Below are 25,377 nucleotides of genomic sequence, written 5' to 3' on the forward strand. Positions count from 1 at the left end.
CCTTGGCATTGCGGGATTGGTTCCAGGTCCCTGGCGTCTTCATAAGCTCAGATTCTCAGGGTTGGTGGGTCTCGGCAGGCCAGTACTGCTGACCCCCCAGCGCCTTGGCTAGCAGCTGCTCCGAAAAGGTCTTCCTGCTCCTGCACGTGCCTCCTGGCAGGAGAGCCACCTCCTGGCACTGTCTTCCTTGCGTTCGCTGGAAGCTGGCCCTCCAGCTCCCTGCCCCTGAAACTCTGGAAGGCAGCCAGCCTCTCTTCTTGTTCTGAGCCCCCCATCATCCCCGTCTTCCTCAGCATGTCTGTCTCCTCTTTGAGAAGCAAACGTTCTACACCAGGTGCGGGCTGATGAGTGCCTGTGGAGGGGGCTGCCCCCCTCGTGTGCTAGACTCTGCTTCAGCGTACAGCCGACCGTCGGGAGTTCCCTCAGCTTGGACTGCACCAGCTCAGCAAGTCCTTATTCTTAGCGTTTCCGCTGGTGAGTCAGACCTCCCCTCATGTGGTATTTGCTTGTGCAGTTGACCATTTACACCTGGTTACGGGCCTTCACGTTTAGCTTTGTGGATTGCACTTCCTTGAATCCTGGCCCCTTGGTTCTGGTGAGCACGGTGGGGAGCTTTCTCTTGTCAGCCAGTGTATTTTCTGTGTATCTGAGTCATCTGTCTCTGAATCGCTATACACGGTCTTGCACAGTAAAAGCCAAGCAGACTTAGTCTCAGATGGCGTGGAGATCTGCTTGTTAGCAAAGTCCAGAAGACCAGCCATTCTCCTGCCTTTGGTCCCCGTTCTCTGACTCACCACGAGGACCCTCGTCCTTGCTAAAGCGTGCCAGGGCCCGAGTATTCAGTGCTACCACTGCCCAGTGTTTCTATAATCTGTTTCAGAAAGCACCATAGCGAGCCATCTGCACGTGCAGCGTCCAAACTTGGCAGCCCAGACACAGTTTCTTCTAGAAATCGCCAAAAATTAGCAAAAGAGAAGTTACCTACCAGCGAAAAAGTTAGTAAATCTCCCCCATTAGGAAGGTAAGTCCCTGCTTACACTTCAAGTCATTTTTAACCCCAGAGACTATTTTTGGTGCAGTAATACTTTCTTCCTAAGTTCCTTGAAGATTTCGTCTTGCCAGATAACTGGCTTTGGGGATCACGAGTTTCCCAGATGGAAACCCACTCAAAAAGGAATAGGAAGGCTGCAGGGAGTCTCGGTGGCCCCGCCATCTGGCCTCCCCCCACGGCCCTCCACACAGGCTTGTCCTCGGCACCTGTGAGCCTTACACGCTGACTCCTGGCCACCAGGACCCAAGGCGAGGCGTGTCTTCTCCTGAGTGGTCACAGATCCCAATGCTCAGTTAAATCAGCACAGTCAGGCAGGTGACAGCCCAGAATCGTTTCCGTTTTAGCCAGAGCATTGGAGGGGCGATGAGGTGACAGGAGGGCAGCCACTTGTGACAGCGGCATTCGCCAGCTCTGCACCTTCCGCTGCAGTCTGCTCACCTGACGGCCGCCCAGGTTGTCCTGAGTCCTGCCCCCTGCCCCCTGCCCTTCCTGTGCTACTTCTTCCTTCAGTGCCCTCACCGCCAGCCCCCTGTAAGCCAGGGCCTTCCGTCCTTCACACCCCCCTCTTCAGGATGCCTCCCACCTGCTTCACCCATCCGCCTGTCTCCTTCCTGCTGCCCTCCGGTGCAGGTGACAGTGGTGTGTGCCATTGCTTCTGGTATATTAGCTTTGTTTCGCCCTCAGCGCTGTCAGCTTTGTCCTTGAGATCAGACTTCTCTTACTCGCTGTCCATTGCATGACAGCATCAAAAAATACAAGACACTGCACAGTATACAGAAATGTTTGACATCTCGTATCACATCTGGTGTGCACAGCAGACTTGGATGTCTGCGCTGTCATCTCCATGTTGCAAGGGAAGTGATCCGAAATGCTGGGCAGCTCTCACATAGATTCTCCCGTTAGTCTTCATTTAAGGAGGTGTAGTGCTTACCCTTGTTTTATACGTGAGGAGGAGACTCGGTTCCATTATTTCTCAGTATTGAACGTGCAGACCGGTCACGGGGAGCCTACATCTCTAACAAGCTCCCCGGTGCCGCCAGGACTGCTGGTCACAGACCACACTCTGGGTGGAAGGAAAGGTCCTGGGTGACCCCAGTGTCACGCGGCGAGAAAGAAGCGTGCCGACTCCACGCTCCTGTTCTCGGCTCTGGCATGGAGCGGCGCTGGACACGTCTGTTCAGTAGGCAGGTGTTTAGTGACTGATGGCTTCCCCTGGACACTGTTTGTAATGGGCCGTTCTCACAGCACGAGTAGGTAGTAGGGTGCTGAAACTGCGTCATGTGCAACAATATGTGATTCAGTTTCAGTTTGTTCACCTCTGCTGTCAAGGGAACAATAAGGAAAACATGTCTTCCTGTTGGTGAAGTCCCATTTCTCCATCTCGTGCAGTTTTCGTGTTCCAGGTCCTTTCATCACCGACATGACATCTGCTGGCATACATGTGCTGGGTTTGGTACTGGGCGCTGCAGATGGGGAGCGAATAAAACTCAGCAGCTGTCTGAGGGGGAGGCATGTGTGTATGACTTTCAAACTTTTGACAGCAACCCACAATAAGTATATATTTTGTAATACTGCTGTTGTAACTGAAACAAAAGTTTTATGACTTAATAGACATAATACCGGGGTATTTTCTATTGTGTTCTATTAATACGTTGTTGTAAAATAATGGCTGTAACCTGCAGTTTGAAAAAAACCCAGAAGTTACATGGTAAGTGCTGTGGTGAAGATACAAAGTGCCGGGGACTTCCCAGCGCCACTTGCTCTATGACAAGGGCTTCCCAGAAGGAGTTGCTTTTGAACTGAGGCTTAAAATTAGGTTTACCAGATGGGAGGTGTGGGGTGATTCCAAAAAAAAAAAAAAAATCACATGCCGAAGCATGAAAATGTAAAAGAACGTCGTGTGTCTGGGATGGGGATATTCTGGCAGGACTGTAGCCAGGGTGGTGTGAAAGTCAAGGGTAAATGATCAAGGACTGTGTGTGTTATGCTCTGGGTGACTTTGTCTTGAAAGCATCAGAGAACCAAGAGATACAGACGTAACCACAGATGTACAGATAGGTGTAGATACAGGTAAACGGGACAGTGACGTGATTGAGGTTTCCAACAAGTGGTTCTCGTGGCGGATTGGAGAACAAACGATTCTTGTGGCGGGTTGGAGAACAGGAGGTTCTTGTGGCGTGTTGGAGGCCGCTGGCAGGGAGAGTGTCTAGAGAACTCTTCCCAAATCCCTGTGCCTGTGCTAACAGAGCCAGCTGTCGTCTGTGACCCCGCACTGTGCAGCACGATGGTACACGTGCTCAGACGTAGGCTGCAATCCTACTGTGTTCTTCCAGTTGTTTTCACTTGGGACAGTGTGTGTGGGACTGGCTGTGGATGATTTTACGGATAGAAGAGCTGGGGCCCAGAGAAGCAAGTCGATTTGACCAAGGGCAACACCTCAAGTGTGCCAGGCAGAGCGGGACCAGAGCACAGGCCTGCGCCTGGGCCTCCAGTGCCCTGTGTGGCTGTGAGGGATCGGCAAGTGTCCTCTTAGCACGAGCTCTTCTGCAGGCTGCTTTTCCTGTATCAGCGTTACCGGGGCTTTCTCTCCTTGGCTCTCAAGTTCAAAAATCTTCCCTTTTTTTAAAAAAAAACTCCCCAATTATTTGAAGCAGCTCCTTTTAACTCTAGCCACTGCCTTGACTTGTTTATTGCAGATCAAAGGCCCAACTCTCCCCTTCCACCAAGCGCAAGAGAGAGGCCAGCCCCCCTGGGGCACGCACACGAGGCCAGCAGAGAGTGGAGGAAGCCCCAGGGAAGAAGACAAAGCGATAATCCTGCTGTGGCTGCCCGGCTGGTGGGGACAGTGGGGAGCGGGCATGTGCTGTGGGTTCCTAGGTGCGAGCTTTTTCTTTTATGTTTTAAACAGCTTTATAAACTATTGTTCATAGAAGATACTATGTACATTTATTTCAGATAAATGAAAATAAGTTTACTTTGTATCTGAACTCAAAGTAGTTGTATATTTTAACATTCATAATTGGGATTTCCCGATGTGACGTGACGCATCACTAATGCAAACCCTCCCAGCCCATCAGACACCAGGCTGCCTGCTGGTCATCTGTGTACAGTATATAAACATGTAAAAATAGGTTGTATTTTACTCTGTGTATGATGCTAATCAATGAACACTTTATTTATTTTACAGAGAAAACTTATCTGTGAACTTGACGATATATCTGTTTATTTTATTTTATTATTTTCTTTTTAATAAAAAGGTTTTAAATGCTATGCAGTCATTAGTAGAAATGTTTTAGGACTCTGCCTGCCCTGTAACTATCTGAATATGAAGTGGCAGGAAATACAGAATCTTCTTGCATGTATTCGAGTAACGTAGTTTAGTTCAAGGGTCTCCATTGCTTTTCTGTTCACCGTTGTGACTCTTTTAAGAATGTAACTTGTTTTCAGACGATACTGGCATCTGTGGCTTTACTGCCAGCCTCACTGGCCTAAGAGATTCTGGTTCAGGTCAGCTTAAAGCCAGAAGCCCTCACGTTCGTTCCGCCCCGCGGCTGCTCCGAGGATACACCCGTATCCTTCCCGTGCCGTCTTCTCGGTGAAGAGAAGCGCATTGTCCATTAGGTCGCTCCTGTCATGCTTCAGGGTTTTATGTTGTTTTATACATAATTATTTCAGGATAGAAACTGGCTTTATTGCTAGATTCTTTTTTAAACATCTTTTAACTCCCATGTGAGCAAACTGTCCAACTTAAGTTTTTCATAAGGTTAAACTTTTCTTAAGATCAAATTTGTCTCTCTAGCAATGATGCGATGAGTTGCCAAATAAGTGAGATTATTTTAAAATGTTTTATTCATATTCTTGTTTTGTAATTAAAATTTACATTCAGTGTGTGAATATTTGGGGGGGGGAGGGATTCAATGTAAAGTGGATATTTCTGTCATTTTACATGGTTTCTTACTGAGGTTTTATATATAAATTATAAAATGTTTCCCAAAACTTTCGTGGTAAGAGTTTTTTTCTGAACTTTAAAATTTCTCCCTGTGAAAACCATTTCTTCTCTTTAAATAATTGGTCTTAGATACGTTGTTCCATTTTTGCCCGCATATATGAGTCATTGATGGCATCTCTCTCGGTAGAATCAGCCGTCAGATTCTACCTTGGGATCTGGAAGGGACCTGACCTTGAGGACGAGGAACACGAGAATGCCTCCTTTTCATTTATGTGGATGAGTTTAACCAAAGCTCCAAAACCTAGGGATTTGTCTTCAAGTTAGTCAAGGGTAGAAGCCAGACTGGGTTCCAAGGCTCTAAATTCCCTACCGATCTTGGCACTTAGTTTGGGTTGGTCACCTGAAGTGCCTACCTGCAAATGGATTGTCAGTGTGGACCAGTGTGACTCCCTCAGCTCAGGAATGCCTGCCCTGGGCATCACCTCATAGGACTAAGTAGTTGGCTTGTGAGGAAATCCCTCTCACAAAGTTGGAACTAAATATTGAAACTGCATATGGAATTTCTGGTGAGAAAGCTTCCGGTGAGTCTGAAACCTGGTGGAGAGGAGAGACCCTCGGGGGCACACTGGAAGTCCATGAGAGCATTTCTTGGTCACGATGATTTGGTACTCGTGTTAGGAAGAAGGAGGTCGGGAATGCTAAACGTCCTACAATGCACAGGACAGTCCCCGTCTCCATTTCTAGCGCTAGAAATATCCCCAAATGCCAGGAGCTTCCTCCACAGACCTGCTGAGAAACTGGCAGGCCACAGCTCAGAGACTCCTGCCACTGCCTCACTTCTCCGTTCATGACCAACCCAAACAGCACAGCACATGTTTTTCCATCCAGAGCAGAAACAAAGCTGCGATCATTTAGAATTACTGAAGGGGCTCGTCCCTGTGTCAGGTGGTGTGTCCGGTAACCCATGCAGCCCTTCCCCTACCACTCCAGGCCTCTTTCCTCGGGTATGCCACGTGACCCCACCAGCTACACTTCTGAAAGACTAGAACCTAACTGACTCACCTTACCCACCCTGGGTATGACCATCAGGTGGCACTCTTCCCTGTAAGATCCCATGGTGAGTTGGTGGCAAACGGGACTGAATTGTCTTCAAACCCCCAGGCCAGGGTTCTTTCTGCTAACTCCCAGTGGAGGGAGAATTTGTGTTTCTACCTCAACTGCCTGTTTATTGACCTTGGGACCATAGTACAGTGAAGGTTTTCCCCAAGCATCTCCACAACCCATCAAACCTAGTAACTGAGTTGAGATGGGAGTAGGGTGGAGCGTGATTCAAACTCAAATACTGGGAAGTGTTGCTTTCCTATTTTGTTTATTTGTTTCACTTTGATTTTTGTTTTTATTTATCGATCATCCGATGTGCAGGAGTACATTTCCTAAAATTGTTGCTTAGCTATCTGTGTGATTAAATCAAGATCTAGAAGTTTTTCATGATACACTGACCGAGACACTTGGCAGGGTAAGAAAAACAGTTGTACAGCCAGCATTTTCCACCGAACTCCTCGGAAAGGACTCAGTTGTTGGGCTCCTGGGCATGCCCAGTTCCAGGAATGCAAGGATGGACCCGTCTCGAGAGTGACAGGGTGACAACGTGAAGCAAATAGCTAAGCTGCACTGAGACTGGTATCCAGTTCCAGGACACAGCAGCGGAAAGAAAACTACCGTCCTGAGGGAAGACTCGCGAAGGACTAACTCGTGGCAGACAAGAGGAAAGGTTTGGGAGTTTGTGCTTTTTTAAAGTACAAAATGGGGTTTCAAGCAAGGTTAGAACCTAGGGAAGAGTGAATCTTGGCAGCTGAGGTGCAGGGAGGCCTGCAGGCCATGAGGGGTGCCGCCGTCAGCCTTTCAGACGCTTCCTGGAGGAGACCCACGCAGGTAACTTACAGGTCTGCGTCACAGAAAACACGAGCTCCCAGAGGTGCTTCCTCGCACTGCAGCCCTTGGAGATTTATTGGCAACGTTAGAACACATAAATTTGCAAGAAATCTGGTTAACTTTGTTTAACCCAGAATTTTCCAAGTTATCAAAACTTAAGATGCCTGCTTCCTCCCCCAACACACACACACACACACACACACACTTAAAAAATGAACAGCCATAGAAATTGATGTTGCACCAAACTTTGAAAACCCTTCTTCACTCAATATCAGACTCCATTTTACAGTTGGAAGAACTGGCGCTCAGAGAGCTTGCATAACAAGGACACCCACGTGTTCGCATGGCTAGGACTGGAAACATGATCCCCGAGTCTCATTAGGGTTTTCCGTCCTTGGCACTGAGGTTCACAGGAGTGGCCTTGCTAGCGCCTGCAGTGGCAGGATCCATGTCACCTGTGGCCGTGAGGGGCTGCAATTTCCCTCAGTATTCTCTTAGCAGTATGCTTGATTTTTTTTTTTTAACAAACGTTATAAAATCTCAATTTTTCTAAGTAATGATATTTTTGTTATACAAGTAATGTCTTGATTGTAGAAAAATCGAAGGTAACAGTAAACAAAGGGTGGGAAATCACTTGTAACCCCACAAATCAGATACATCATCTCTTTGATGCACAATTCCACAGGATTTTTTTCTACTTACACATATGTAAAAGTCACAGAGCACATTTCATCAAATCTAAGATGTTACTGACTATAAAATGTATCATCATTTCTTTATATACTACTAAGAAAGAAAAAAATAAAACTATGACAGGAGGGAAGTAATTCGTTATATCCACTTGTTAAGCTTTGAGATATCTTTCCTCAATTCCAAGAGACTTGGGGAGCCCTCCCTCCTTTAGCCGTGTGACTGTGCGTCGAGTACATCATCCTCAGGAGAAAAACGCAGCAGCATCACCTACTCGGGAATATATCTATCTCCCTTTCTTAGGTCTCAGAAAGCACTTGGTTATTGCTTTGCAAAAAAAGATAAAATCACAGGTATTTCTCCCAGACTGAGGATTTGCCTCACTGATATAAAATGCATTCCTTGCTGCTGGGTTTCTGTGACTTCCTGAGTACACAGTAACCCTGTTTTGATGTCAAATCGCAATGCAATCTTTAAAAAGACATCTTAAATGGTGTTTAAAATCGAAGTGCATGGAGTCATGATGCATGTAACTCAGTAGAAGTGACATGAATATGAACAGTGATGAACAAGTTCACACATGACAAGACAACTGTGGCATAACTGCCACTTGTTCTATAGCAATTGTAAGATACTTCTTAATTTCAGAGATGTTAAAATGGGGGAAAAGTGTGCCTTTGAATTCATGAAATATGTAGATAGACTTTTTTTTTTTTTTTTACAAAATGAGATTTCACATGTCTACCCTTTTATATACCTTTTGAAAAAATATAACTTTATGAAATATTGCTTAAAATCAAAAGGATAAAGATATATGTGTATATGATATATATATAAATATAATGTTCATAGATAATTGTGATATAAAGAACTGGTTTTAAAAATTCTATTTACCCACAATGCCTTGGAAGCTTCCAGCATGCCCCCAAGGTTACAACCATTCTGAATAAAGGTTTATCATCTTACTGCATGTGTAAATGATACATCCCTGAACAATATTTTAAGTTTTGAGTGTTTCTGCGCTTTATATAAATAGAATTATATTTTAAAGTTCATTTGACTTGCTTCTATACTGTGCTGTGAAATTCGTCAGGTAATGCATGTAGTCCCAGTTAGTTCATTTTCACTGCTGTATAGTATTCCATTGAAAGCCTCTATCACAATTTACTAAGATATTTACTTGCCTATCACTGGTCTTTGGGTTGCTTCCAGGTTAAATAATGTTTCTATGAATATTTTGTGGGCAGACCTTCCCAAACTTATTAATATTATCATACATATAGAAAATTATATTTGTAGACACATCGAGGTAAGTGGAAGGACAAAGCTGATTGCTGCCTGAGGAGACTGCTGGCCTGTGAACCAGAGGACCAGGCCACCCAGCCCCTTGGAAGGCTCGGTGGTTAACACAGCCCCATCCTGACACCAAGACGCAGCCAGCTCTCTGCTCCAGGTTACAGCTGCTCTTGCCAAAGCTCATTTGCCACATTGTTGCCCAAATGCTTGCACCCCATTGTATCCTACCAGCAGTGCACGTCTCTTCCTTGACATTTTGTAGTATAAAACGTATTAATGTTTGCCTGTCTAATAGGTGGGAAATGTCTCACGTGGTCTTCATTTCCATTAGTTACAAGGGGGTTGAACATCTTTTCATGTGTTTATTTTCCATTCCTGTTTCCTCTTCTGTGAAATGCCTGTCTTTTGTCCATTTTTCCAGTTGGTTCTTTGTGTTTTTTGTATTGACTAGAGGAGGCGTTCTTTATGTTTTTGATATAAAGATATAAGTATATATCTTTACATATTCAGGATAATAACCGTTTGTGTATATGTGTTGCAATCCCCCGCTCCCCTGTACACACACACACACATATATGGAATGTGTGGTTTATCTTTTCACTTCCATTATGGTACTTTTCGGTGAACAGTTTTTCATTTTAATGTAATTGAGTATACATTTCATTTTGTGGTTAGCTCATGTGTCTTGGCTCAAGATCAAATAGATCTTCTCCTAAAAGCTTTGATGTTTTGTCTCTTGTGCTTAAGGCAATGAGAGGAAAGCAAGAGCTATATGAGCACATTACCCAGGCAAGCCAAGTCCACAAAAGAATCTAGGCAGAACTCTCCACTAGATTTAAAATCTAGGCACCACTAGATTTTAAAAGACGATCCAAGGCCAGAAGGCTTCTTGCTGAAAACAGCCCTCAACCTATTGGTTTCTTGCTGCAGCCGCTGCCATCGCATCTCGGGTCTCCCCTATCCACTGTCTTGAGGGCGCCCTTCATGTCTCTCACCTTTTGGATCCCTTAAGACCTGTGTCCCACATCTTCCTCTTGCTTGTTTACCCCCATATTCTGAGGACACACTAAGGGCATTCTGAGAGATGATCTCTCAGTAACAAAGATTTACATGAATGACAGAGCATACCCTGCATCAAGCTTTGCTAATCATTTCAAGGATACAAGTAGTTGCTGGGCACAGTGACACACAGAGGGACAGCCAACCTACTGCCTGGCTCTTTCTCATCAGGATACACATATGCCCAGAATAACACACTAAGTTTGTTTTTTGTTTTGTTTTGTTTGTTTTTTTTAAAGATTTTATTGGGGAAGGGGAACAGGACTTTATTGGGGAACAGTGTGTACTTCCAGGACTTTTTTCCAAGTCAAGTTGTTGTCCTTTCAGTCTTAGTTGTGGAGGGTGCAGCTCAGCTCCAGGTCCAGTTGCCATTGCTAGTTGCAGGGGGAGCAGCCCACCATCCCTTGCGGGACTCGAGGAATTGAACTGGCAGCCTTGTGGTTGAGAGCCCACTGGCCCATGTGGGAATCGAACCGGCTGCCTTCGGAGTTAGAAGCATGGAGCTCTAACCGCCTCAGCCATCGGGTTGGCCCGACACACTAAGTTTTAAAAATACCTGCAGTTCCATACACCGACAAGCCATTTCAGTCATGGACCATCTCTACTCAGGTGGTTACACAGCTTGTGTGATGTTTTCCAGGGAGCCCTGCCCATTAATCAATACATTCCAAGGGGTTGTTTCTTTGGTTTTTTGTTTTTGTTTTTTCGTGTGTTGTGTTGTTGCCATAGCAATCCTGGAGAGACCTAAAGGCCTTCCATGAGTACCAACTCTTCCTCCAGCCAACACTATTAGCTGTTTGTCTGGAGGCAAGGGTACAAGAATTTCCATCTCCAGGTCACTTTCTTTCTTGCCAGAGACATCCTGAGTATTAGATTGGAGGCCTGATACAAACCGTCTTCTTCCTATACATTATAGGAAATGATTCTAGACCTTGGTTTAGTCACCATCTAGGCAACTTATTAGGACCCACATCAGTTATTTTAACACATAATCAAATGTTGGGAATTGGCTTCGACAGCTATTAAAGGACTAAAAAGCAACAGGGGGACACTGACCCAACACAGAGTATTTTCAGAAAGCACCATCACCACCGCGGGGCTTGGGGACCAAGAAGAAAAGATGGAGGTCGGGAGGCGACTGGAGAAGCCCTGCAGAGCTGGGACTCGGACCTCTGGAAGGTGTGCTGCTCATTTGGTGTGTCCTTGGAGAGTGGGGAACCTGGCACCAATTTTGACGGCAATCAGCTGCCACTTGCTGGGGTGAAGAACCACTGCTGGGAGGATACCAAAAAAGAGGGACCAAAGAAGAAACAGCAAGTCCCTTCTCAAACGTTAGCTTTCTAGTCTCTTTTTAGTACCTCTACGTGACAGAACTCGGAGGGCCAGCTGGCTAAGGAGAAATTGAGCTGTAGAGTCCTGATCCAGCGCCACAGAGCAGAATAGAGATGGGTGGCTTGGACTGAAGAGACAATAGATAGCTTAATAATCAGCACAAGCCACCCTTCTGCCCTCTCACATCCATCCCACCTTCTCTACGCACTTAAATTTCTATATAAGAACAACTGGTTGAGGGTTTCCCTTATTCGCTAGTCAACTCAGCCATTCACTTTGAATATACGATTCGAGAGTGCAATTAATTTAGCGTCAGGGTGTTTTGCTGCGGTAGAGCTTGACAAATACCTAAGATGCTGTACTTTCTAAAGTGGAAACTCCACATACATTCAAATCCTCTGCAGAAATCAAGCGTCCTCATTCCCTCAGTTTACATCTCCTGCAGGACCAGCCTCTCCGTTAGCTTTTATAAGTGTGTTCTCTATGACCACTAGCAGAATCTGGTCCACGTCTTTGTTTTTTTTAAAATGTCATCTTTTCAAAATGAGTTTATCACCAAAGCTCACAGTTATTTTTATTTGCGGAAACCAATTTGTCAGTCTTCAGCACCTCTTACTTGAAATGGTCAAACTCACAGTTTTTCCAACCAAAAGGAACTATTCAACAAGAACTTGCCTTTTCCTATTTTGGGCTCACGTGTCTCTGTTTACCCTCAAACACTGTTGTTAATTTCATCCCTGTCATTTTGGGGACCTCTGGTCTTTCAAAAAGAATCTTTCTCCAGTAAACATTCTGGGGGTTTAAATGGATATAATTGGTCACTTCCGATTCTTAAAAATTAAAAAGTCAACCCAACCTTTCAGTGAAATCTGTCTGGGAGGATCCACCCCCCCGGATCTCCACTTCCTTCCAACCTGAATAGGAATTGATTCTAGAGAAACAACTTGGACAGAAGGTGTCTTTGCTCTTCTTTTTGACACTTCACTAAGAACCCTTTTTGAATCCACAGGAAGTACATGTGCCGGCTCCAGCTCACCTGCATTTGTGTAGAGAATTCTCCGAAGCCTCCTCAACCTTCTTCCTTTGACAGTTCCCAGGACAGCTCAGTCCCATCTGTTCACTTGACATTCCATTAAGCTCGTGTGCGACCACGATATCCTGTTTTCCACCTTCCTGTTTCTAGCCACACTTACTCAGACATAATGACAGTTCGCTGTAATTCCTGGACATAAATCTCTCCAGTGAGCTTTCTCCCCCTAGCCTAAGCCCCTTTCTCTGAAAGCACAACCTTCTGGCTCTTTTGCTTTCAAAACCCAGTCCAAAATATCCCATAATGGAAATAAACATCTCCAAGATGATTTAACAACAACAAAAGAAACTGAAATATGTTATTTGTGCTAAAAGGCTAAGGGAAGAGCCGTGTACCTGAGGATGATGGTGAGCTGCACATTTTACAAACCAGGCTTTGAGCAAGCATGCGCTCTGCGTGACCTTGAATAAATCATTTGGCCTCTCTACGTCTCGGGTTCCTCCTCTGTAAATAGGAATTTGGGTACCTGTCCCACTGATCTCAGAGGGTTGTATGAGGATAGAATGCGACCATCCATTCAATAAATACTTGCTAACAATCTATCCTGTTCCAGGCTCATTCTAGGCACTGGGGCCATTCCTCCCTCCAACTAGTATCCCCAATACTCAGGCTCAAACTGCTGCAAGTGTTGCTGTTGTTTTATGGGTACAGTTTCATGAGTTTCAGTTTTGTAAGAAGTAGTCCTGGAGATGGATGGTTGTGATGGTTGCACAATGTGATTGTACTTAATGCCACTAGACTGTACACTTGGTAAATGGGGTAAATTTTATGTTCTGTATATTTTACCACAGGTTTTTTTTAATGATTTTTTTTTTAAAGAACATTACCAAAATTGATGCCACACCTGGCCATTCCCTACATCTCCAGCATCACCTAACAGAAACCACCATTATCTCTGGCCTGGACTCGTGAGTTTCTAGCAGGTCTCCCTGATTCTCCTTTTGCCACTCTCACAATTTTTTTTTGTTGCACTACAGCGGAAGTAATCTTTTTTCAGGTGTAAATCATAGTCAGTTAACTCTTGGCTTCATATCTTCCTGTAGCTCCTCATCAAACTTAGAACAAAGTCCACACTCCTTACTGTGGCTGATGGAGTCCGGCACCGTCTGGCCTCTGCTTACCTCTTGGACCCCAGCTCTTGCCACACTGCCCCGTACCCACCATGCTCCAGCCACAGAACCATCCTGTTGGGTCCTTGAGCCCACTATAGTTGTTCCTACCAGGTGCCCTTTGCACTAACTTCTCCCTCTGTCTGAAAACCTCTTCCTCTGTATCTCTTTCTGCTTGGAATCTCACTCCACCTAAAACAGCCCCAAAGCACCCCTGTCGCGCCACTCCGTTTTAATTTTCTTCATAGCACTTACATCCTCGGATGTTTTCTCCATTGCTGTGTTTAACCGTTTGTTTCTTGATGGTGTGCCCCCACTGGATTGCTGCCCTACGGAGAGCAGCGCCTTAGGGGGTCTTGAACCCCGGGGCTTAGAATAGCACCTGAGACATAGTAGGCACTTAGGAAATATTTGTTGAATATTAAATGAATGAAAGAAGGAAACTAGGGAAAGAGAAATTAGTTGGAAATTTTTGCAAGGAGAACCTGCCATACGTAACACCTTGAAAGCTCCCAGGATAGTTACACTCAGAAAGGTCATAAATTCAGAAGGCTTTCTTTGCATTTAAAGCAACCTAAACTCAATTCAAGCAACTACACATAATATCCATTCAAACCCTCTCCTCCTCGTTAATCTCCTACACACACACACACACACACACACACACACACACCATCATCCGTTGTCTAATAGACAACCCAAGTGAGAAAATAAAACCCGAGGGACAAGAAAGGCTTGTTTGCATTGCCTGAACTCCCTGATGTTTAGGGTGAAATACCCCAATTAGTCTCATGAAGAAATTAGTTTCTGAAGAAACTGAAAAATCTTCCTTTGGCTCCAATAAAGCACACAGACTGCATGTGCGCTAAGCTACCATCCAGAGGCAGCCTGAGTCCAGTACTCACAGGGCAGTCCGTTAGGCCAGCATAGAGGAATCAAGGCGGTGTGAGGCCAGGAGGTCTTCGGGCTCTCCCCACTGCAACCGCCTCGGATCCCGACCTGTGCCTGCGCGGTCCCAATCTTTTCCCTCTGCAAGAGGGTGAAATGAGGCTTCAGTGGGGGTCCGGACTGTGTCTGCAGGAATTTTTAAACTGGAACACCTCCACAACGTGAGACTATGGAAACAAAAAAACTAAGAGAGGAAAAACAAAAAAACAAAAAAACATTCCGTTTCGTGAAACCAACGTTTTCTTTTTAATACTTCACCAGATCGGTACGCCACACATCCCGCAGGAGTACCCACTAGGTGGCGCTCGTCCTCCACTGTACCCAGGCGGGTTCGCCAAACCGTACCTTTCTTTTTAATCCTGAGAGGTGATCTCCAACCCTGGCTTCTCACAGGTAAGAAAATTAAACTCCGAAGGGAAAGTGTCTTTCGTGAGGTCGTATCGCTGCATCGCAGAGCCTCGAGCAAAGCCCGCGGCCCCATATTTCTGAACCTAACGAACTTCCATCACCTGGCTGCCTCCCTCTACATACGGTTTAAGTTTAGTGTTTATGATAATAACGGTGTTTCTTTCTACATAACAAGCGTTAGGTTCAGATCAGCAGGCCTTAATGTGCTTTATTTTGAAATGCACGAAACAGAAAAAAAATCGTTAGATTCACCTGCCTGAATTCCTTCTTTGATTTCCTTAAGTTTAGAGCTCCTTTTCTGATGAATGAGTACATTGAAAAGGGTAAAGAAGACGACGGGAAACATTTAATGAGAATAAACGTGGAGGTTTGTGAAAAAAACTACTAGTAGAAAACCCAACTGGATTGGCATTAGACAAAGTCAGATTTGAATCCTGATTTAGCCACTTACTGATGGTCAGGTCATTGAAACTCCGTGAATCTCAGCTCCCTCATCTGTAAAATGGGAATGTTGTCTACTCACCGTACCCTCAGGGCTGTGTACATTAAACAATAGGCTGCGGCTCCTGGCACATTATCGATGAACATTTGTTTAAATATAAAACTACCTTGGCTCATAATAATGCTTTTCTCTGTAGTCTGATATACGTGGACCATGTGCATGAAAAAACCTGGCGGCGTCTGAAAATGGACAACTTAGGAAGTCAGGAGCTGGTGGTGTCTGCTGGCGGGAAAGTGGCATATCGCTTGGTGCTTGGGGTGCTTGGAGCGTCCTCGGGGGCCTGCGGATGGGGTCAGATGGTCAGCCCTACCTGCGACCTCTGCCTGGACCTGGCTCCGGAGAGCCTGCGCCAGCGCCCAGTTCGCGCAGTTCAGAAGCAGCCTCGAAGGGCAGCAGGTACAGGCTCTCGTTTTAAAGGACTCAAACCGTGGCCCAGAGAAGGCAGGTAACTTCGGTTAAGGTCATCGGCGTTTGAGGTGAATCCCAAGTGGCCTCCTACATTACAGAGCAGCCCCTGGCGCGCCCTTGGGCCGCCCTGGGTACAGAGGGAACTCTCCTCCCCGAAAGACCCAGGACGGCCCAGGGCGCAGGTGGAGGGCGGCAGGGGCGCTTAGTGTGGCGGCCTCACGGGAAACTCCGGGCGGACTCGGATCCCCGGGAGCGCGTGCGCAGCAGCTTGTGGCGCGCTCCCGAGAGCCGGGGTTTCCCCCTCCCCGCCCCCTCGGCTTTCCCACCCCCATTGCACGCTACGCCAGCGGCCCGCGGAAGACTCACCGTCCAGCAGCGCCTGGGACCCAAGTTGTTCTGGGGGCACGTAGGGGGCGCGCAGGAACCAAACTGCTGAGAAGGGAGAGGAGATGGCAGGGAGAAAGGCCGAGAGGACGGGGAGAAAATTAGGAAGGAACAAGGCGAAGGGCAGGGAAGGAAGGCGCCCGTGCGGAGCGAGCCGACCGACTGCTGGCAGGCTGGCCGGCCGCCCTGGCTCCCCGGCTCCACCGATTCCCAGGGCCCGCCCAGGCCGGAGCGCGGCGCCCACCGAACTCCAGACGCGGTCCGGCAGCCGCGGGTTCCAGGAGCTCACGGCCACGCCGGAGCAAATAGCCCTCCGTGGGCTGGAAGCGGGGTCCTCGCGCGGACGTCCCTGTCCCCGCCGATCTCCGGCCCTGCGATACGAGCTGACCTGAGCCCTCGTCACACACACGCCCTCCCGGCCTTGACTCTGCAAGCACCGGAGGAAATGTCTGTGCACCGCTCACTGGCCCCCAAAGCCTTTTCATCCCCACCCAACCCCTTATTAGGAGCAGCTTCTAGTTGTAGCTCCAGACCCGTGTTTACGCTCCGCCAACACCCAGCTCCCGGCCCTGCCCGCAGCCACGCACCAGACCTACGGACCGACTGCCCCCGCCTGCAGTTCCCGAGATGACACCAGCCTCCCAGCCGGTGCGCCTCCTGCAGACTCCGAATGCGGCCACACTATTCCACTCCCGGGGCACAAAAAGCGGACAATTCAAAAATCACCGAACCTCATCGTTCCTCATGTTTTGAAAACCTCTGTCCCAGCCTGTGGCAAGGGGTACACCCTACTGTGATTTGGGATTCATTAAAAATGGGGGACAACTAAGTGGTAGTTATTCTTTTTCAAGTAAATCTTTGGATAGAACCCAAATTTAACTCTAATACTCATTCAACCCCCAAACATCTCTGCCTGCCTGTGTGTCCGGACTCACTCTATTATTTGTCCACACCAAGTCCTAACCCCACGAAGGGATAGCTGTCTGCGACACACAGTTCACACCTGCCCATCTCTCACCTTCTGGGCGACCTGTGTCAACCTCCTCCTCGACTTAACCCCAGAGAATAACAAATTGCTTAGAGTGGTGGGGGAGGGGTGATTTAGAGACTAAAGGTCAGGGAAAGGAAGGAAAGGACACGCTTTCTTTTGAAACCTTGTAAGCATTCTGTTCTGTTCCCCTCCTGGCCTGAAGAGCGAGCGTCCCGTTTCTTACACTTGCCGGATACTGACACCAAATTTAAACACCTTTCCCTCAAAACTGATGTCATCATAAAGAGCTATAAAGGGCAATGACCTCTTCAAGTGTGAGTTTTCTCCCCCAAATATACTACAGGATCTGCACTGTAGTGTAGTTGGGATGCAAAACGCATAACGTGGCTGAAATTCTGGAAAGTAGAGATGCTGCAAAGCACCCCCTCCCCCCCGCCATCCTGAAAACTGTGAATAGTGGGTGTATTCCATCCTGCGGTGCAGAACAAGCACCACCAAGAGAAAGCAACAAGGGGAAATGTTACTTATTTTAGTGACACAGTGACACCAAAAACACCAATCCCCACAATTTACTAAATTAAAATCACAGTTCTTTAAACTTATTTAATGGTTCAAGTTGTGTGTTTGGTGTTAAGTTAAACCTCGGGTAAAATTTATGGAAGACAGTAAAGTATGTTACTGGAGCAAATCTTTTATTTAAAAATAAACAACATAAATAAGTCACAAGTGTTTTTATATACCCACAATATTTGTGTTTCTTAGCTTGGTTCCTTCTTTTACAGAAAATAATGCATTACTTATTTTTTAAAGAGCATTTAATGTCAGTTCAGGATCATTACTATGGTGATTCCTAGATATTCTTCAAACAAACATATATCTTTTAATTTTATTTAACTCACAAATGACAATATTTAAAGAATAAACTGAAAGGTTTCTTTTTTCCTTCTGGTGTAAAATTTAACTAACTCCAATTAAATTCAGTATTGACAGCCCAGGGAACGATCACGCAATTTCCAGAAACTCTCCCAAAGATGCTTTCCAATTTTTTTGCCTGACTTTAGTTCTAACTGTATCATCTTTTTAATTCCTGTACAGAAGTCGAATCAAAATACGGCGAGGAAAGAAATATCTAAACTGATTTTCATTAACTGATTATTTTAGTGAAGAGAATTAGCAATAAGAAGTCGCGAAACTCTAAGGGGGGGAGAAGAAGCATTTTGTTTTTCGTATGTATGAACCTTCCTAGAAAACAGAAATCACACGCGCGATTTATTGAACTGTGTTATCTTGGATTCCGCTCCCCAACCCCCCCACCCCCCGAATGTGACTCCAGTGTGGTTTTCCATAAAAGCGCTGGAATAGGTGGATACATCCACCGAGGTTAAGAACCGTGGTTTCTCCGGCAGTGCGTCTTTGTGCGTGGGTCGTCTTTTCTCTGGAGGATGCTTCGAGGACCAGGCTTGGGAGGAAAGGGGTTAAGTCAAACCCTGACTTTCTCTGCGCAACGTGCCCAGTTTTGTCTGTTAAAGTTAACGTCGCCCAGCAGGAGCCAGCCAATGGGCGGCCGGGAGGGCCCGGGACGGCCCAGTGAAGGGGCGTGGCCTGAGGCTGTCACTCAGCGGTGAGGAATGACACCCGAGAGGGAGGGGGGGGTACGGTGGAACGCTGGGGAAGGAAAGAGAGAAGAAACAGATAAAACCAGGGCAGGGGGTAAAAAGGTGCCCCGCGCCTCTCGGAATCCAGCGGTCGCCGCCGCCGCCGCCGCCGCCGGGGTGGGCTCCGGAAGAGCCGGCCCAGCAGGGAAGGGAGAAGACTAGCCAGGAGCAAAATCTTGCAGGCGGGGAAGAGAGGCGTAAAGAAAAAGTGACTCCGGTCGTGCGCCTCGGAGGCGCTTAAGAGGGGACTGCGGGCGCGGAGGGGCCCCCGCCGATCCTCCCCCCACGTCCTCGGAGAGGGCAGACCCCGGCCCGCCCCTCAGGGCGCGAGGCGATGAGATAATCCATCTGAGCTGCGAAACGAGAGCGTCTGGCGCTGGATTGGGAGGGAGGGGGTCTCCGGGCGGGAAGGGCCTCGGAAGTGGGGGTGAGGGTCGGCGCTGATCCCGGGCCAGAGCGGGGCGGGGGCTACTGGACGCACAGGAGTGGGCTGCAGGACCCTCACGCGCGGGGCTCAATTGCGCTGCGGCGGCCCGCGCGCTCCGTCCAGCTCCGAGCTGCCCCGCGCCCCAGCCGCCCGCCCGGCGGGCCGCTCCGGCCCGCGGCGCAGATGGCTGTGCGCGGCACCAACACCTTGACGCCCTTCTCCATCCAGGCGATCCTCAACAAGAAAGAGGAGCGCGGCGGGCTGCCCGCGCTGGAGGGGCGCCCGGTACCCGGGGGCACAGCGGTAGCAGTGGCTGCGGCGCCCGCTGTCTGCTGCTGGCGGCTCTTTGGGGAGACAGACGCGGGCGCGCTGGGGGGCGCCGAGGACTCTCTGCTGGCGTCGCCTGCTGGGACCAGAACGGCTGCCGGGCGGACCGCGGAAAGCCCGGGCGGCTGGGATTCGGACTCGGTACTGAGCGAGGAGAACGAGGGCGGGCGGCGCTGCGCTGACGCGCCGCGGGCCAGCGGGGCCAGCCGTGCGGGGGGGACCCTGGGCCTCGGCCAGCCGGTCTGCGAGCTGCCCGCGGCCAAGGACCTGGAGGAGGAAGCCGCAGGCCGGAGCGACAGCGAGATGTCCGCCAGCGTCTCAGGTTCGCTGAGGCTTCACTGGGAAGGGGGCCGGGCTGAGGGGCTGGGCGAGGAGGGCAACCTCGCCGAGTGGGGTGGGACTGCTGTGAGCACCCTGCGCCCTGGGGCCGGGGGGTTGGTCCAGACCCGAAGCGCTGCGCGCTGGCGCGGGCTGCTCTAACCCTCCGGTAACTGAGCCGGAGAGAAGACCGAGAAAGTCCTCCGAGCGCAGCTTCCTGGAGCGAGGCCTGAGACGTCCTCCAGGCGGGGCTGGGAGAGAACCACTGCACCATGAATTTGAGTTCATCGCCAATGCCTTCGGCCGTGTCTGTTTCTAAATCCCCAAAGCAGTTAAGGGAGAAGGTCCCAGAGACCTTGGGTAGCCAGTTCCCTGGCCATGGCCCAGAGGGCAGGGATGCTCCGGGTTGGAGGTCCTAGGGCCCGGCCCCGCAGCTCAGGGACTGGTAGCGAGGGATACCTCCAAGTGGGCCGGAAGCCGCGAATCTGCCGAGCCCCGGCTTTGGGAGAAAGGTTTGTTTTGCTTTCCCAGACCCCTGGGCCTGGAAAGCTGTTGCTGGGTTGAGGACCCACGGGCTGGAGGGAAATCCAGCAGACAGCTGACGGAGAGGAACGGATTTAGGTCGTCTCAGACCAGAGGGGAGAGGGACCGCCTTAGCTATGGGCTGGCAAGTCATTTGGTCAGAAAGTCCCCGTGTCTGCCTGGGTCTGTTGGACACTGCTGTAGGCCTCATTCTGGTCCCGGGCAAAGGGTGTCTGCCAGAGGCCAGCGCACTGGACCACTCTGCTAGGGTGCTGCGGGGAAAGCAGGGAAGAGGCCAAGGAGCTGGCGTCAGATTAGAGTCCAAGGACTCGAGTCAGGGACACCCCCTTCTCGTCCCTCGTTTCACTTCCTTGCGAAGAGAGAGAGAAGCCCACCCAAGGCCTCGGCGCAACCTATTGCCACAGCCCTCGCAGCAATTCCGGGGTGGGTGGTTGGAGGCAGAAGACTCAGAATACCTCTGTGTCCAGGATCCGTCCCCGCACCTTCCCTTTACGTGCAGCGGACGCATGGATGCTGCAGGTACGGTCTGTGTGAGCATGAGTGTGGGGAGGCGAGTGAACCCAAGGAGACCGAAATGCATCTAGAACCCCAGTGTTCAGCTCTGAGAGCTGAGAAGGCTTTCGAGGATAATCAGGGCCCCCCACCCCCGTTACTGAGGGGAGCCTGAGGCCCAGAGAGGGCAACTGAAACATTGGCTGAGTCCGTTGGCCGCACCGGGCAAGCCTAGATGCGGGAAACGAGTGGGACAGGGTTCTGAGCCTCGTCTCCAGGAAGCCCGGCTTCTAGGCCCTCCCCTCCGCTCGGGTGGGATCAAGGATATTTCCTTTCCCCAACCCCACCCCCGCAGTTGAGCCTGACCTCACTCTTCCGCGGCGCTGACCATCTCTTGTTTCTGTTCCCACTGGGGTCCGCAGGCGACCGCAGCCCGAGGGCGGAAGACGACGGCGTTGGCCCCGGAGGCGCACGCGTGCCGGCACTGTGCAGCCGGGCCGGCAGCGTCGGCGGCGTTGGGCCGGCGGGCGGCGCGGAGGAAGAGGAGGAGGAGCCCGTGGCGCCCAAGCCACGCAAGAAGCGCTCGCGGGCGGCCTTCTCTCACGCCCAGGTCTTCGAGCTGGAGCGCCGCTTCAACCACCAGCGCTACCTGTCTGGGCCCGAGCGCGCCGACCTGGCCGCGTCGCTGAAGCTCACCGAAACGCAGGTGAAGATCTGGTTCCAGAACCGTCGCTACAAAACCAAGCGCCGGCAGATGGCCGCCGACCTGCTGGCTTCCGCGCCCGCAGCCAAGAAAGTGGCGGTGAAGGTGCTGGTGCGCGACGACCAGAGACAATACCTGCCCGGCGAGGTGCTGCGGCCTCCCTCACTGCTTCCACTGCAACCCTCCTACTATTATCCTTACTACTGCCTCCCTGGCTGGGCACTCTCCACTTGCGCGGCCGCCGCGGGCACCCAGTGAGCAGGCCGGGGGCAAGGCAGCGAATGATCCCCGCGCCCCCGCTCCAGACGGCCGCCGATGGCTGTGCGGGTTGTGTCCGGTACTGGGGCGCCCCGCCGAGGGGGCAAGTGGAGGATGAAATCCAGCCCTGGCTCTGCTGTCCAAGACGTGAGCCCTGGCTGCGGGACTGAGTCTGCCCGGAGGGGGCGCCTTTTTCTAATTTGAACAGAGGCACGCTATGGCCTAGGGGCTCTGCTCCCCCCTCACCTGCCTGGAAGCCCTTAGCCATTATTTATTATCACCACAGCGTTGGATTTGGATTGTGTCTGCCTGGGGATGGCGTTTCCCCGGAGTGGAGAGAACTCCTGGAGACCACATAGCCTGAATCCCCAGAATTTCAGGCCTGCTGGGAGCTTCGTGCGCTAGGCCACACTAGTTCATGGTATCCATGCTACCAATCTATGTGTATCTACATATCTATTATTTTGGGAAATTGCATTTGCAACAAAGGGGTGTGAAACCCTGGCAGCCCAAAGTCCCCAGGCCAGGGATTGATTTGAACCGTGATGGGTTTGGTTTTTGGGCCCTATGTCCCACCCCTCCCTGCTGTCAGAGCTCGGGTGGGGGTGCCCTACTAGGTGCTGAATGTAAGGAAAGGAGCCTCTGAGGGCAGGGCACTCCTCCCCCCCTTCGCACGTGCATCTTTCCTTTCTGAGGTCCAGGATGGCAACCAACTGGGGAGCCCCTGGAAGCCCCCCAACCAGGAGAGAGCAAACCCGGCAGCTCTCCGCAGAAATTTTCCTTTATTTCTTTTTATTTTTTAAAGGAGGTTAAAACTTGTAGCACTTTTCAGTTGTTTGTATTCAAATGACGGTTAATTTTGTATTCAATGTGAATATGCCTGACCACCCTTTCCGTGGTGTCCTCCGCAGTTCGGCCGCCGGCCCTTCGTCTCTCCTGTCCACTGTCCGCGACTCCTGCGTCCTGACCCAGGACTCTTCCATCCCTGTCCCCGCCCCTAAGACAGGTGATCCTGTCAACCTCATGTCAACCTCGCAGCTTTTCGCCTCCTTAAGGGCACTGTGCACTCAACTAGAGTATTAACTTTAAAAAGATTTGTGAAGTTTGGAAGCTCTATTCGCTGTATTTTTCCCTCCTTTTAATTTATAAACTTTTAGTTTAACATGCCCTCCTGGACGCCTTCTTTTTCTCTGAGCCTCTCTCCGTCCGGCTTTGGGGAAACCAATAACATGGAAAAATCGGGGGCTTATTTTCCCAGCCTCTTTTCAGTCCTGAACCCAGGACGCCTCGCCCTTCCCGGGAGGAGCCCACCCCGTAGGAAGCGTGTAAACCTGCGCAGCTCAGGGAATCGCCATTGGGGCCTTTGCAGGAGCCACAGATGAATCCCACTAAATCAGGAGCGAATATCTTGGATTCCCGTTTTTCTCGTGGGCATTGGTTTCAGAGCCTCGGAAGCGTCCATAGTTGAACCCGCAGCCAACTCCCTCACCCTAACCTGCTGACCCCTCCACCTCCCGCCTCCTCTCTGCTTTCGATTTTCCGAGCGTTTCTCCGAGGTATTCCGTTTTTAATTTCGTTATGAGAATAGGATAGCAAAAACTCTCGCTGAAATTCTTAAACGATTTAGGGGAGAAGGAGGCGAGAACAAGGTGTTTCCCAGGGAGGATTACCTGCGCCTTGACTCCTGCCCGGTGCAAATGGCGCTCCCACTCCTCTTTGACTTGGCGTCATTTGATCCACACACATGCCCCAGGTGAGAGCAGAGGATGGGCATGGAGAGGCTTAGTTATTACCCCATTTTACAGATGAACACCCCCCGCCGCTGTTCCGAGATTCCCCAGAATGCCACGGATCCCCCGAGTGAAACGCTCTCGGCTACACTCGGTTCACGTCGGCCGGGACCGAGAAAAAAAGGAAGGTGTAACGCCACATTGCAGGCGCTGAGGCCCCCAGTGCACCGCCTGAGCTGGGAAACGCAGAAAACCAGGCCCCAGCTACTTTCAATTTCGTCGGGAGCGTAAAGGCCGACTCACCCTCCTCCCTGCGCCGCCATTTCTCCCAGCCTCGCGACCCCAGGCCTTGGTACCCCAGAGTCTCCATAAGCGCTTTATGAAACAAGTCCCCCTTCCGGAAACAACGAAACGCTAAGGGAATCGCAAAGGCCCACAGAACATACACATCCTGGTACCCAAGTCCACTGCCTTCCAAATGGTTGCTGCAATCATTTTGTTTCTTTTTGACATGTTTAAAAATTCCATTTTAATTTCATATTCATGAATGCATTTTTTTTTTTTTTTTGTAGAAAGTTAGAACATTTCTGATAATGCTAGAATTTTCGCCCTTCTCTCCAAAGGTCTCCACTACTGATATTTTTTTGCGGGGGGGGGGGCGACTTTTTCCCCTTCTGAAAATGGTAGTTGGTTGTGTCTGCGCTCTAAGAGGGCAGTTTGTTCTCCATCCTTGCAGATTTGGAGTCGAGAGACCTGGGGAGGTTCTTCCCAGTAGGCCTGGCGGCGCCCCCTCTCCGGCTCCCTGCCTGGGCCAGTTCTGCTGGGCTGGCTCCAGACGCCCGGAAAAAATGACTCAAACGAATGCAGTCTGACCCGGATTGTTGCAGTTTCACTCTGAGCTGCCCCACGGCCGGCGTTGGCGCGAGCGCCCTGAGAGCTGAGTGCGGCAGCCGGAGGTAGCCCCGGGATCCAGAGGCCTCGGAGGATTTCCCACTGCGTTACGCGACCCAAAACGGGCGTCTTTACCTCCGCCCCGCGCCGCAGACGCGGCCTCCTGTTGGAAATGGGTGGTATAACATTTTTCATTTCCTTTTCCTCTCCACTCCCACCCTGCCCCAGGGAATCCTTACACCCGAGGCTACGCTGAGCCCTCTCAGACTTCGGGGTCTGGTCGCATGGAGCAGCTGCAACCTGAGCCCAGTAGGCTTCTGAACGTTTCATCTTTCTCAGCCTCTTTCGGCCCTTAGTGAAATGTCAGAGCGGGCCTTAGGGATGGTTGGGTCCGACTCACACGCGGAGATGGGTACACTAAGGCGGGAGTAATGACTGGAAAAGGGAGCATAACACGCTGTGACCCGCACTGAAATCAGTCCCAAGGGTCCAGGCTCAGTTCACGAATCTTGCTCTGGGCAACAAATTTGGGATCCATCGGCGGTCAAATGTCGCTGGTGTGTGTGTGTGTGTGTGGGGGTGTAACTCAACCTCCCCCACACACACACACTGGCCTTGGAGATCCCAAGGTGCGCCTCATTCTCAACAACTAGATTTGAGGGGCTCTCGAACCCCCGAGACTATCTCGGAAGAGCTGGGCCAACAGAGGGATTTTGGGGATGGGTTCCATTTCTGCAAAAAAAAAAAAAAAAATGACTTTCGGGCTGCGCTAGCATAGGGGGAGAGGCTAACAGCGAATCACTTCATTCGGGAAGGCCTAAGAGGGCTTAAATGCGACATCCCCAGCTTCTGACAGGCAGTTTAGTGGTAGCCGGGTCGCGTGG

General features: G+C 50.0%; 2 protein-coding genes across 4 annotated transcripts in view; both read left to right on the top strand.

Moving 5' to 3' along the window:
• BOD1L1 (biorientation of chromosomes in cell division 1 like 1) overlaps positions 1-4,661 on the top strand; it is a 51,608-nt gene extending 46,947 nt beyond the window's left edge. The window contains exons 26-27 of one of the 2 annotated variants that reach the window (XM_074321440.2): positions 881-1,021; positions 3,748-4,661. In XM_074321440.2, the coding sequence (XP_074177541.2) occupies positions 881-1,021; positions 3,748-3,865 (259 nt within the window). In that variant the 3' untranslated portion in view covers positions 3,866-4,661. The remainder of the gene's footprint in view (positions 1-880; positions 1,022-3,747) is intronic. The other variant, XM_074321445.2, reaches the window with a different exon arrangement.
• Positions 4,662-17,880: 13,219 nt separating this feature from the next.
• On the top strand, positions 17,881-23,039 carry NKX3-2 (NK3 homeobox 2). Of its 2 annotated transcripts, none has more exons than XM_019740855.3 (2): positions 17,881-19,880; positions 21,334-23,039. In XM_019740855.3, the coding sequence occupies exons 1-2, from the start codon at positions 19,415-19,417 to the stop codon at positions 21,870-21,872; spliced, it is 1,005 nt and encodes a 334-aa protein (XP_019596414.1). In that variant the 5' UTR covers positions 17,881-19,414; the 3' UTR covers positions 21,873-23,039. The 2 variants fall into 2 exon arrangements, with proteins under 2 accessions (XP_019596414.1, XP_074177536.1); XM_074321435.2 differs by lacking the exon at positions 17,881-19,880 and adding an exon at positions 19,890-20,938.
• Positions 23,040-25,377: the final 2,338 nt, after the last annotated feature.

This window comes from Rhinolophus sinicus, chromosome 1 (genome assembly GCF_057876585.1).
Source record: "Rhinolophus sinicus isolate RSI-liver-muscle chromosome 1, RSI-T2T, whole genome shotgun sequence".
NCBI classification, from domain to species: domain Eukaryota; kingdom Metazoa; phylum Chordata; class Mammalia; order Chiroptera; family Rhinolophidae; genus Rhinolophus; species Rhinolophus sinicus.